The sequence below is a fragment of the Corvus brachyrhynchos genome, unplaced genomic scaffold (genome assembly GCF_000691975.1).
Source record: "Corvus brachyrhynchos isolate BGI_N302 unplaced genomic scaffold, ASM69197v1 scaffold542, whole genome shotgun sequence".
NCBI classification, from domain to species: domain Eukaryota; kingdom Metazoa; phylum Chordata; class Aves; order Passeriformes; family Corvidae; genus Corvus; species Corvus brachyrhynchos.
The window spans coordinates 229792-242665 of NW_008236766.1; the positions used below are offsets into that span (position 1 = coordinate 229792).

The 12874-nt window shown below is 38.9% G+C and overlaps 1 protein-coding gene across 1 annotated transcript in view; it reads left to right on the plus strand.

The window, feature by feature from the left end:
• Positions 1 to 7569, plus strand: part of COPB1 (coatomer protein complex subunit beta 1) — a 19111-nt gene extending 11542 nt beyond the window's left edge. Inside the window, 9 exon segments of the mRNA XM_008644886.2 lie at positions 1 to 45; positions 402 to 629; positions 805 to 984; positions 1789 to 1933; positions 3331 to 3450; positions 3773 to 3918; positions 5141 to 5230; positions 5961 to 6116; positions 7235 to 7569. The exon segment at positions 1 to 45 is cut by the window's left edge and continues 13 nt beyond it. Of these exon segments, the coding sequence (XP_008643108.1) occupies positions 1 to 45; positions 402 to 629; positions 805 to 984; positions 1789 to 1933; positions 3331 to 3450; positions 3773 to 3918; positions 5141 to 5230; positions 5961 to 6116; positions 7235 to 7294 (1170 nt within the window). The 3' untranslated portion in view covers positions 7295 to 7569.
• Positions 7570 to 12874: the final 5305 nt, after the last annotated feature.

The window sequence follows — 12874 nt, forward strand, 5'->3', positions numbered from 1 at the left end:
GCTTTACGTTATGTGTCCCTAGTTCAGGAAAAGAAGAAACAAAATGTGAGTCATCTCTTGTGTTTTCCCATTCAAGGAAGTGCTGCTTATGGGTTCTTTTCTTTTAAACAGATGCAAAACGGGTTAAGTCCAAAGTGAAGTGCCAGTTATGTGATTGGATAATAATGATAGTTTGGGTCACAAACAGGACCTGCTTTCCAGCCACTCTGTCTAGACAGTGTCTAAATCATTCTGCTTGGTTTCAGATAACAAGTACTAAAAAACTAAGTAATCTGCTCAGACATGTTATAATTTGATTAATAGGCACCTTTTTTAAAATAAGTCAGAAATCAACATTTCTTTAAAGCTGTGGAAAATGCAATAACCTTCTTCCATTCTCTTTTCTTTGTCCTCCTTCTCAGTCCTTTAATGCTGAAGCTATGCTGCTGATGGCCACTATTCTCCATTTGGGAAAGTCTTCTCTTCCCAAGAAGCCAATTACAGATGATGATGTGGATCGTATTTCGTTGTGTCTGAAAGTGTTGTCAGAGTGTTCTCCTCTTATGAATGACATTTTCAACAAAGAATGCAGGCAGTCCCTCTCTCATATGCTGTCAGCCAAGCTCGAAGAAGAAAAACTTTCCCAGAAGGTGAGCTATTAAAAGTGTGTAACCATAAACACTTGGAGTTTTCTGTGGATGTTCACATCCAAGCTGGTCCCAGAAATGTCGCCATTTGATTCTGTTAGTCAGCCATTATTTGACTGTTTTTCTGTGCTAAAGAATGGAATTCACTGTGAATTCTTGAATTATTCTCTTCCTGCAGAAAGAATCTGAGAAGAGGAATGTGACGATTCAGCCAGATGACCCCATTTCCTTCATGCAGCTTACTGCTAAAAATGAAACGAGCTCAAAAGAAGACCAGTTCCAGCTTAGCCTTCTTGCAGCAATGGGAAACACACAGAGGAAAGAGGCTGCTGATCCTCTTGCTTCCAAGCTTAATAAGGTAGTGGGAAATCGGTGTTTTAATTATATACATGGGATCACTTTGGGAATTGCAGGCTGGAACTGATGAACCAGACTATGCTGGTTGATTGGGAAGACCCAGGTATATCCTGGTTGGGGTCAGGAGAAAAAGAAAAGCACTTGTGCTTATAGTTGTTACCTTCTCAAATGGGATGGGGACTAACAAGAAGGAGACTTGGGAGAGGGCTGAGCTGGTGGAATATGGAGAAGAAATTAGGATTTAATGGTTTGAAGATCCCAGTAAGGTTCACATGGAAGGGAGCAGGGATGTCACAAGTGATTAAGAACCCCTTTCTTTGGATGCTGTCCTACTGCCAAGTGCAATGCATCCTTATTTAACTCTTTATGCCCTTTTTTTCTGCTGATTACCAGAACCTGCTGAGGAGGTTTAAAGAGAAGAAATCACTTGATTAATTCATTAGTTAAGAGTTAAACCCCCAGACTTTTAAAGACTGGATAAATTCCTTTTGATGTTTAAAATTACCTTTTCATTTTAAGTCAGCATTTCCTTGTCCTACGGATCACCTTAAGGATAAATGGCATTACAGTTCATATTTTAGGAACTTGTCAGTTCAGAATACATTTCATCTGGAGAGGTTTTATAATTGTACTGTGTGTGCAGGGGGACGTGTGAAGGAAAGCTACTTATTTTGGAGGCTCATATTAAAGGAGAATGGATTTAATTGTACTTTATTACTTTTTTCTTATTTTTTGTCATTGTTGGACATGATTCTGTGTTTTAAACTGGTTTCTGAGAAGGCAAATCCCTTGGCTTGTGTCACAGGTTACTCAGCTGACAGGTTTCTCAGACCCTGTGTATGCAGAAGCTTATGTCCACGTCAATCAGTACGACATTGTGCTGGACGTGCTGGTGGTCAACCAGACCAGTGACACTCTGCAGAACTGCACCCTGGAGCTGGCCACGCTGGGTAAGGAGGGCTGAACTGCTACAAACAAAGCAGCTCTGAGGTTTTGGGCATTGGGCTGTAAGGAATTCCTGAAACACCTCCAATGTGATGCCAGTTAGTTGCCATTTTGAAAGTATGTTTTTGAATGCCTTTAAAAATACACTTTTTTTATATTTGGTGGAAGTCTTGTATGTATTGACACTGACGGTGGTATCTGATGATATAAACCATAGTCAGATTTTATCACTAAAAACATAGCATTCATTTCCCCTTCTCATTTTTTTCCTGAAATATAGACAGGTTTTTTTGATGTACTTATTTTCCATTGTGCTGCTACCATAGACAGGAAAATAAAAATAGGTCAAAATCCCAACTGGTATGGAGCAGAAAGCAATCTGCCCTAGGTGGTTTTTGCACTCAGCCTGAAGTACTTAAGTACAGCATTCACCCAGCTGAAACCATTCCCTGTACCAAGAGCTGTACCAGAGTCTTGCTTGAACAATACTGAGGCTTCGTTAACTTCTCTTAGAGGCATCACTGGAGCAGATAATTCAAGAGCAGTAACCAGTTTCTTATTAGTTGTCCTCTGCTTTGGCAGTCAGGAGCTGAAATACATTTACAATATGCTGGGAGAACTCATGTACTTTTCACTATTGTAAATATGACTGGAGGGGGCATAACCTTTCTCCTAAAATTTTGTAAATCATTTGATGGGACTAATGATGGAAATAAATAAAATGGATGTATTATTTAATAGGTTGTATTTTTCTATTTGTCAGCTCAGTAAAGTGGAATTCTGTATTTCCCAGCTAAGGTACTACAAAAGCTGACTTGAGGCATTAGTCCTGTGGATAGAGCTCGTGCTGTTCATGCTGTGTTCTCAAATTGCAGTTTAATAGAACTAAGGAGTCTTACAGTTGCTTGCTGAAGGATTAGTAAAAATGCATCCCTTAGTGTTTCCTTGGAGCAATTATATTCAGGATCAAGGGGATACTTTGACCTGTTTATAAATAGCTTAGTGCCTGCAGTGCTGGACATTGTACTTCGGGTTTGAGGCACTTGACTGTAGGGTTAGGTCTTATGATGTTGTCAGTGATTAAAACACAAGGTAGAATTAACCATTTCCTTGTTAAATAATTAATGCTAAACTTGATCCAAAGCCCATTTCAGTCAGTATTTGCATTTGTTTTCAGTGGGGTTTGGACGAACACAGCAATATTTTAACTGAAATTTGTATGTAATGTAATTTATCTCGCAATTAGAAAACTATAAAGGACAACCAATTGCAAATCAACTAATATCTTTATGGTGGTGTTTAGTGCAGCTCTGTAGATACAAAAATTGAATGGCAAGAAAATAAAAGCTCATTGTGTACTGCTAATGTTCCCTGATCCCCATCTCCAAATTTCTTTACACAGGTGACTTGAAACTTGTGGAAAAACCGTCTCCTCTGACACTCGCTCCACATGATTTTGCAAACATTAAAGCTAATGTCAAAGTCGCTTCAACAGAAAATGGAATAATTTTTGGTAATGTTGGTAAGTAAACAACTCAGTGTGCAAAATTAACATGAATGTGTTGCATTTTTAACTGCTTAATGAGCTCAAAAATAAGTAAACCACTTCATACTGGGACAAAAAATTAAATTACCACGTAAGAATATTTAATGATGGTTTAAAAAAAAAATCTATATCACTGTTACTTAAAACCATCATAGAACGTGCTGCGTTTAGGATGATTGTCAGCATGAGATTGAGCAAGGGTTGACTGTTGTTAGCTGGCAGGTGGTAACTCAGCACCCTTATTAAGTGCAAATTCACTTTTTGGAACCTTCAGGTGGTTTTGTGTGTTCTCTTGCAGTGTATGATGTCTCTGGAGCAGCCAGCGACAGAAACTGTGTGGTTCTCAGTGATATTCACATCGACATAATGGATTACATCCAGCCTGCTTCCTGTACAGATGCTGAGTTCAGACAGATGTGGGCAGAATTTGAGTGGGAAAACAAAGTTAGTTTTGTTTTTTGTATGTTACTTTGTTGATGAGGTACAATTCTTGTTCTACAGCAGCTCATTACAGCAGCATTATCTATTGCCACATAAACCTCATTCAACATCCTCATTGGATGTTTGCCTCAAGTAGCTTATTCTCTTACAGCTATCTTATCAGTTTCACAAGCTTAGCAATGCAATAACTTGGTGTTTTGGCTTGCAAAAGAGGTTGCGTGCATTGTGCTTTACCTCCTGTATGGAAGCTGTCCAAACTGGTGATTGCTGTGTATTTTGGCTCAAAGGTGAGAGGCAACAAGTGTAAGTTTATGCTGAGGCTGCAGAATTACTCGTGCTGCTCAGCCTCTCCAGTTCTGAATTACTTGTCTTTTGGGTGGCAAGGGACCTTTTAAAGGTCATGTAGTCCAGCCTTCTGCCAGGGGGACAGGAATATCTTTCTTTCACCTTGCAGTACAGCTGTAACATAAAGTTGTGGGTGCTGTGTGAGACCAACAAGACCGTGGCTACACTTCATCATAATTGAGCGTGCCCAAACCTAAAGAAAGGGTTTAAGGGAGATAATATAAGGATAGAGTAGAAACATTAAACCAGAATGGGAGATGTTTTACATGAACTGCAGCCTTGTTTAGTACATAGGTGTGCTCGCTTGAGGCTAGATTTAAATGTCTTGGGGGAAACTTGTGCATGATAAATTATAATACATGGTATATGAAGCCTTAGCAGTTTGTAAACTCCTTGTAAGAGATGTGTTAAAAACCAATTTAGACAAGATCTATAATATTCAATATGATGAAGCCAAGGCAGCACAGAGAGCCTTGTTGCTAGAAGGGGAAGATGAAAGTAATCTTTATCACAGGTTGAAAGCAAACTTTGGACTAGGTATCTCTATTTCTTGTTCTGGCAATGTGTAAACTGTATTCAGGCAAGGGGTTCACTGTTTGGTGTAGAGAATCTAGATGTTCAACAGACTATCATATCCATCCAATATATTTTAGAAACATGGTAATAACATTAAATTCTCCATCTTAACAAGTGGATGGCAGGAGGGGAAGACTTCCTATGATGCAACCACATAGTGGGAAGTGCATCCAGCTTACTGAGTGTGCTGTTCCTCAAGGAGGAATGCAGAAGTGATCTCCTTTATAGAGCCCTGAAGGAGAGATTTCAGAAATACTTGAGGTGCTAGTGAAAGTAATTGCCTTTTTTTTTTTCCTTCTTAAAGGTAACAGTGAATACAAATATCATTGATTTAAATGAATACTTACAGCACATACTGAAGTCAACCAATATGAAATGCCTGACTCCAGAGAAGGTGAGCTATTTCTTGGAGATTATTGAATACCTTTTTTAGTTCCTATGCTTTATTGTTTAATTTGGTCAGCATTTGTTATTAATGTAGCTGCTTACAGTATGAAATAGTACATATACTTCAAAGTTTTTAAATGAGCGGTCTGAAATGAGTACAAGCAAATAAATACTATCAAAATTCTCCGTTGTCCCAAGCTGGAAAATCAGAATGTCCGTTTTGATTCATAGTAGCTAAGCTGTGGTATATACTTGGTGGGGCCATCTGTTTACATCAAGGATTTTTTTAGTAGCTCCAAATTTCTTCCTTCTCTGACAAAATTTACCTTTCCTTTGCCATTTTAGCCTTTTTATTGTAAAGAAAAATAAATATATAGAACAGCTACTTGCTGTTAAGATATAGTATGTGTGGTAGCTATTAACTAATACATGTATCATAGCCAAATTAAGTATAGTAGCTATTGAGCTTCTTTGCCATTTTGCTGCTGGTTAAAACAAACCATAAAATGCCCTCCTGTCTTGTCTTGATGTATTTTATAGACTGCATAATTTCCAATATTAATTGTAGGAAAAGGCCACCACTTTCCCAGTGCATGATTCCCACACGTTACAAAACATTGCAGGTGAAGAAAGAAGTTTAAACGTGATACATTGACAACTGCCTAGCTAAAGTGGGGTGAACTAAACTGTGTTTAGAGGATTTTGGGTTTTTAAGAGTTCCCCTGTGCTTTCCATAGGCTCTCTCAGGCTATTGTGGCTTTATGGCAGCCAATCTTTACGCCCGTTCCATATTCGGAGAAGATGCCCTGGCCAATGTGAGCATTGAGAAGCCAATTCACCTGGGGCCAGAGGCGCCTGTCACAGGTCACATACGGATCCGGGCCAAGAGTCAGGTAACAGGGCTTGGCATCCTTGGCATTTTTAGGACAATGTACCAAGCACCCTTAAAAATCGATGGATTTTTTGCGGTCTTTTCTCCTGGTGTGTTACCATAAAATAGGCCTTTGCGCCAGGATTTCCCAATTTTGTCCATAGAGCTGCAAATAGGATGGGATATTTTATTTGCTTTTAAATAAAGAGCAAATATGCCCCAGGGTTGCATGATGTTCTTCCTACCAAATTACACTTTCAGTTGTCACACAACAAGGAAATTTTATGCATGTAATTGCTGTTCACTGATTCTTTTTAAAAACAAACCCCAGGTTTTTTAGTAGGAATATTTTCTGTAGGTATATGAGTCTGCTTTGGATTTTAGAATTTCTACCTCCCAATTAAAAAAAAATGAATGGCATTTTGAGTAAATAAAGTAAACCAATGTACAATAGAAGTACTTTAAACAGTGTACAATAAAGGAGTACCTAAGAGTATTCAAGCCATTTTGTTTATGTGATGTCACTGTAAAGATTTTGGACTGGTTTAAATTAAAGTTTCTGATATGTTACAGTGCCATTTTTACATAATCTGCATTCGATTACGTATGCAGCATGGTTTCATCTTGAAGTCATTGTGCTATTGAATATGTGGATTTATTCATGCAGTTTCTTTTGAGAGTTCCTCAGTTTCTATGCAATATTAATATGGCTCTGTGATTAAATTATTTTCCATAGCCTTGGTGCGCTGAGTGTGCTGATATCAGCACTGGGACTTTCAACAGTTGAGTTTCAGTAACTGGACTGGCACTTTTAATTTCTCCCCTGGCAGTCCTCTTTCAATTGATGGGAGGTCAGAAGGTTAAAATTGGTTTTGTTCTTCTGCTTTTCAGGTTGCTAACACTTTTAAAAGTTCCCAGCTCAATTAAGTTTGATTGTTTCAATAATATATGTAGACCTAACCTTTACCGAGTGTTGAGGGAGTGACCACTATGACATGTGCACAGTGAACAGCTAGAAATTTCCATGCCACTGACTTCATAGATTTCTATATATGGAACTTCCATTTTAATGTAGATGGGATAAAGTTATTTTCAAGTGAAGTATTTGTGTCATGATTGTTGTCTTTCTTTTCCTTACAGGGAATGGCCCTGAGTCTTGGAGATAAGATCAATCTGTCTCAGAAGAAGACAAGTTTATAAATTTTACCTAATGTCTTTACAGGTCTTTTACAATTTAACCTTAGGTATGTGGCTTTTGGGATCCAGAACATCTTATATTCTTCAGTGTTCTGTAATTATAGAAGCCAAGCTTTTGAGCTGAAAGCATTCCAGCAGATAATTTATAGGTTCTCCATGATTGATATTGAGCAAACTTTTAAATCTCCAGGGTTTTTTTTCTTTGTCCTGGAAGTCATGTTTTCTTTGTCTCTAATATATACTGATGCTCACAGTACAATAAACAAATTATGCCAGTACTGTTTTGTCTCTAAATTATAATCTCTGTATTCTCTGATCGGTATTGAATATCTGTCCAGGGGTATTTTGATACTCTGAGAAAGTTGGAGTCTGTACTAGCTTGAGTGTTTACAATAATGCCTAGGCCTGAATTTGTGAATGTGTGATCATGATTCTTAAAATACACTGGTATAGCTAGGAGAATATAAATTTGCCAGCTAAATTAAAGGCTCTGTATAATAGCTTGGCACAGACAAGCTTGTAGTACCAGAAAAGAGACTGTCAAAATTCAGCTCTTGCCAGCAAGTTGTAGAACCTTAAACTTTGTTTCTGAAGTGCTTTCCTAGCGTTGTTATCCCGAGTAACATAACATTGCTGGTGGTGTTCTTATTTTTCAGTTAATGTGGAAAAGACAGCCAAGTGCAGTGTTAAAGCTGTAGCAGCATAAGCAGTTTTTCAGTGAATGCAGCCATTAGCCACGTGTGTGAGCTCAGGAAGGAAAGATTCAGACTCATGAGCTTGCAGTGAATTGAGCTAAGTTGAAAATGAAGAGTTGTGACTGAAGGTCAGGTCAGGATGTTGAAGTGAGTTAACACCATTTGACTACTCAATCTTACGCAAATTAGCAGTGGATTAAAACCTATAACCATTAGGTTGCAAATACTGTCAGCTGAATCTATTCAGCCTTAATTCTGAATTTGTTAAATTGTTGCAAGCTTTTACTTCTACAGAAGAGTGTCCAGAGCCAGCAGTACTTTTCCAGTACTCCAGAAGGACAGAAGAGAATATTCCAAGTAGCTGCTTCCCAAAACATTTAATGCCTTAGTGATGAAAATACTTATTTTTCATTCTGCATAAGCACAAGGAGCACATATGTAAATTCTGAAATGAAATAGTCTGGCCGACTGTATTTTATCTGACTAAAGGATGGCCCTAGAAGTGCAATGCAAAACCTCAGCATGGTTTTGCTGAATTAGCCATTTGTTTTGCATGTTTTGAAATCCCTGTTTGATTCTGCCATTTTTTTGGTTTTTAATGAAAGCTTCAGCTCATGCGTAACATGATAGCAGCAAGAGCTGAAGCTGTGAGGATGCAGAGCTGCTTTGATAATGTACTTATGTCTCTGCGTGATCCCACAGCAGTTGTATTCCCTTTCTAGGAAGTTATGCCAGATTCACAAGGATGTAGTAGAGATAATCAAATTGTGATCTTAACTGCTTAAAACTTCCTAATTTGAGGGCGAGAGGTGGTGATGGGAGAAAAGCATTAGGAGTGTGCTCTATGGGAGCTCCTGTGAAATTCCATGGTTATCAGTGTGCTGCTTTGGGGTGAGTGTGGGGGATCTCATTCTGCAATCACTTAAAGCCAAACCAAGATAAAAGAAAATCCTAGGAGTCCAGTGGATGGTTTCATCTCTCCATGAAGATACTATTGTAAGACACTAACAGAGACTGAGTCATAGCTCTTTGTGTACTGACTGGTTTGGATGGGATGGATTTGGTGACCACAGCCAAGGAAGGGATGTTTTTGGAGAAGGATAATGATTTCCAGTATGTGTTATCCAAGCCATGTTTCAGTCACAATCTGCTCTCCTCATTGGAGAATAGCAAAACATCCTGGCACATGCAGACATCCATATTTCAAGTGGCTCTTAGTCAGCGGGGAGGGGAACATAATTTTGTTTAGGATATTTTTTGCTATCAGGATTTTATGGAAGGACATGGAAACACCTGTGCAGCAGAAGCTGCTGTGACTTTAGGATTCATTTTCCACCTGCCATGCTTTTCAGTAGCTGTCCTGCAGATTTTGTAGAGATGTTCTCATTGATGGCATGCATTTTTTTAGTAGCCTGAACACTAAAAAATGTTAGATCTGCGTTTCATGTCTATACTTCAGAGATGAAATTCCCTTCTTTTATATATCCATCCTGTTGTGTTCTGGCTAAGCTTTTGCTCATCAGCTCAGATAAAAAACTGGTTCTGGTCCTGTGCATATAAGGGAATATCTTGATCATTCTTCAGGATCCACTTGCAGCCTTTTCATTGCAGTAAAAGCTGGTGTACATCTGTGGCTCTGAATTGTCCCTGACTTGGTACGAGGAGGTTGCCATAACCTGTTTCCTGCGCAGCAGTGTGTATTGCATGCACTGTGCTTTGGTTAAGAGAGTGTTATTCCACTTCTCTGATTTCAGAAACTTTGATGAGAAGAGGAATAAATTACCAGGAGGAGTAAATGGAGCAAGAAAGCTTGCTGCTTTTCCATTAAAAGTTTTAGAAAGTCATTGCAGGATGCAGTGCTGGCATAGCAGGAAGCCAGTTTCTCCTATGCCCCTGCTCCTGATGTCCCTGCTACTAGGAATCAGGGACAGGTTTCTTTATTCAGGCCCTCGCGAGGATTTATATTTATGTCTTATTTAGATGATAACATGAGAAGCAGGAATTTTTTCTGAGGACAGGCAGATGTGGGAAACTCTCATCTGGGAGTGCAAGGACTCATCCTATGAAAGCATGAATAGGGAAACTGGATTTATAGGAACTTTATAGGTAATGTAAAAAAATCAGTCAAAAATCAGGCCATAGAGGAACTTAATTTGTAGGCTGACATTCAGAAAGATTTATGAGTGGTTCTGTAGAGGCAGCTTTATGCTCCTCTGAGAAATGTGAAGCCTTGTGTGAGGTATTTGCTTTGTATCATGTGCTTTTTGGCACAAAACTGCAGCTGAAAGACTCAGTCACTTAATCCTGTTAGTTAGCAGCACCCCAGCACAAATTTAAGGCATTTTATAAATTCTTCAAAGTTTTCTTGTGCTGTTACACCAGGGGGTGCTGTCTTGCAACTGATAAATTTTGGGAGGTTGTTTTTTTGTTTTCTCTTTTTTAAGTGTTAAGGAAGAAAGTAAAGGATCTGGTGCAGGGATGTGCTGCAAGTTCTGTCATATAAGCAGTAGAAAGTAATTTTGGCCCACTCTTGGGGTCACTTTCCATTGGTTTTTGTATATTTTTAGGTTGCCTAGCTAAGTGTAAGCAGTGCACAGCAATTCACAGCTCAGATTACTAATACAGTACATCTGTTCAAACACTGCCTTTTCTCTAGAGATTTTACTTGTCTAAAGCACAGTGAGATAGATTTGGCTGTATACAGCTGGCCTAGGGAGGATCTCCCATTTGAGAGACATGAAAATGAATTCACGAAGAAAGGGATGTAGGTGTAATATAAGAAATTCTAACTGTAACTTCGCCTGTACATTTGTAATACTAACCTAGGCCATTTTCTGTTTGAGCAAAGCTATAAAACATCCACTGTATTTCACTAGACATTTCTCCTGATTTTTTTGGTGTATATTCTGTAGCTTGTGATTTTAACCTTTTCTAAACTCTGTGTCTAATTTTTTAAATTTTGTCGGTGATCCACAATTGTTAAGAATAGAATGGAGTTGCTACCAAAATGTGATTTCTTTTGTTTTGAAAGATCAGCATAATTCTCCCAGCCATAGACTTTAGGTATTTTATAATTTGATTATAAAGTACAAATATTTTATATATATAAAATGTAGACATTTTATACTTGAGTTATTGGATGCTGTCAAAACCAGTTACATTAGACAGGTATAAGGTCTGCAGTTTCTGTGGCTTCTAAGTGCCTGTTTCACTCTTTATTTCACTGGAATTTCATTTAGGGGAAGCAGAACGTACTAAGCTTATTGTTATCCTGGCCCCAAGACAAAAGCAGTGTTAGTGGGTCTCACTGTTCCTCCATCTTATTCACAGTGGTTTTCAGGTTTGATGTTTCATGTTTTTCCTGTAATAGCTGATCAAAGTTTCTACAGATGATCACGCTACGTCTTTTCACTGAAAACGTGGTCTCTTCTTTTTCTAAGGTCTTACAGCCAGAAAGAGTTGTAAGAATTTTATCATGCTTCTAATTTTAGTTACATCCAAAGTTTGGAGATGAATTTCAAAATGCAGTAACGAGTTCTTAATCTAATCTTTCAGAATAACTTCTGACATGCATGTTTAGACACAAGAATAAACAATTATTTCTGCTGCATTGTTCTTAAGCTATATGTAAATATTTTATTACTTTGTAGAAATGTCACTTAGATGGGATTCCCCATGTCCTTTTGTTTTTTCCTTCCTTGATTTTAAATATTTTTCACTGACAATGATCTGTACATGATCTGTCTGAAACTACCATGATGTGTTGCATAGGCATCCCTACTTGTAATTGTTTTTCAAATGAAATTCTGTCGTCTTTTTTAATATCCATTGAATTCAGTAGCACTAGTGGATCAGTTTCCTCTGAGCTATGACTAAAAGAGGTGAAAGGGCTGTTCATGTGAAGAAGCATGCATCATCTGGCAGGAGATTCTTTTTTGAGGTCAGGAATGGTGGATGACAGGCCTATGTAAGCCCCTTCAAACTTTGGAGGGTAGAATTGTCACTTCAGAGGTGTCCCAACTTGTGGCAGAGCTCTGTGGGCACTGAAAACCCACTGGGTTCATCTTTTCTAATAAGGTAGTGCGTGGTTTTAGGTGTGATTTGCTTTGCATGCACAGTAGTCTTTGGGATATGCTTGAACTCAGCACAGTTTTCCTCCTGGTGGGACCTGTAGTTGTGACCCAGGGCACTACCCCGTGCCTCACTTGCAGCGTGGCTGCCAGGACCTCCAGCAGTTAGGTCTGTCTGTGGGATGTGCACCTGGGACCAGGACCTGGCAACAACTTCATTCCTGGTCAAAATCAAGCCTGGGCATTCCGTACCAGAATGGCAACAGGTCAGACCAGATCAAAGCTGATCTCCAGGCTGGTGTCCAAGCTTCACTTCAGCCATGAACTAACCTCTGTCTTTCCTACTTCATGCAGAGAAGTGGCTGCCTGCTCTAGGCATTACCCCATGTTCTGAGACCTTTCAGGCTCTTCCTGTCAATAAGAGGCTGTTCTATATCATCAGGCATCTTGTCAAGAAACCAAATGTACAGTTCTCTGTACCAGATGGGAGTTATGCTCTGGGCTTCAGTCTATTGGATCTTGAGCACCATCTCTGCTTGTTTACAGCACTCTAGTATTTGAAAACTGCAACTTGAAATGGTTCACTTAATTTCTTGTGTGTTATGCACAGATTTGCTACCAACCTGGAAGGCAAGTGACCCAGTTGATTTGGTTAGTGCAGCTGATGTTTCCACCATTTAGAAAGTGAGGGTGTTCACTGGCTCCTTACAATTACATCCATATTGACATGAATTATTGTTCTAAGGAGAAGGAGTGGGGTTTTGAAGTCTTGTCATCTTTAAGGATTCTGTATCCCTTCAGCCATGCTTGAACTTGAG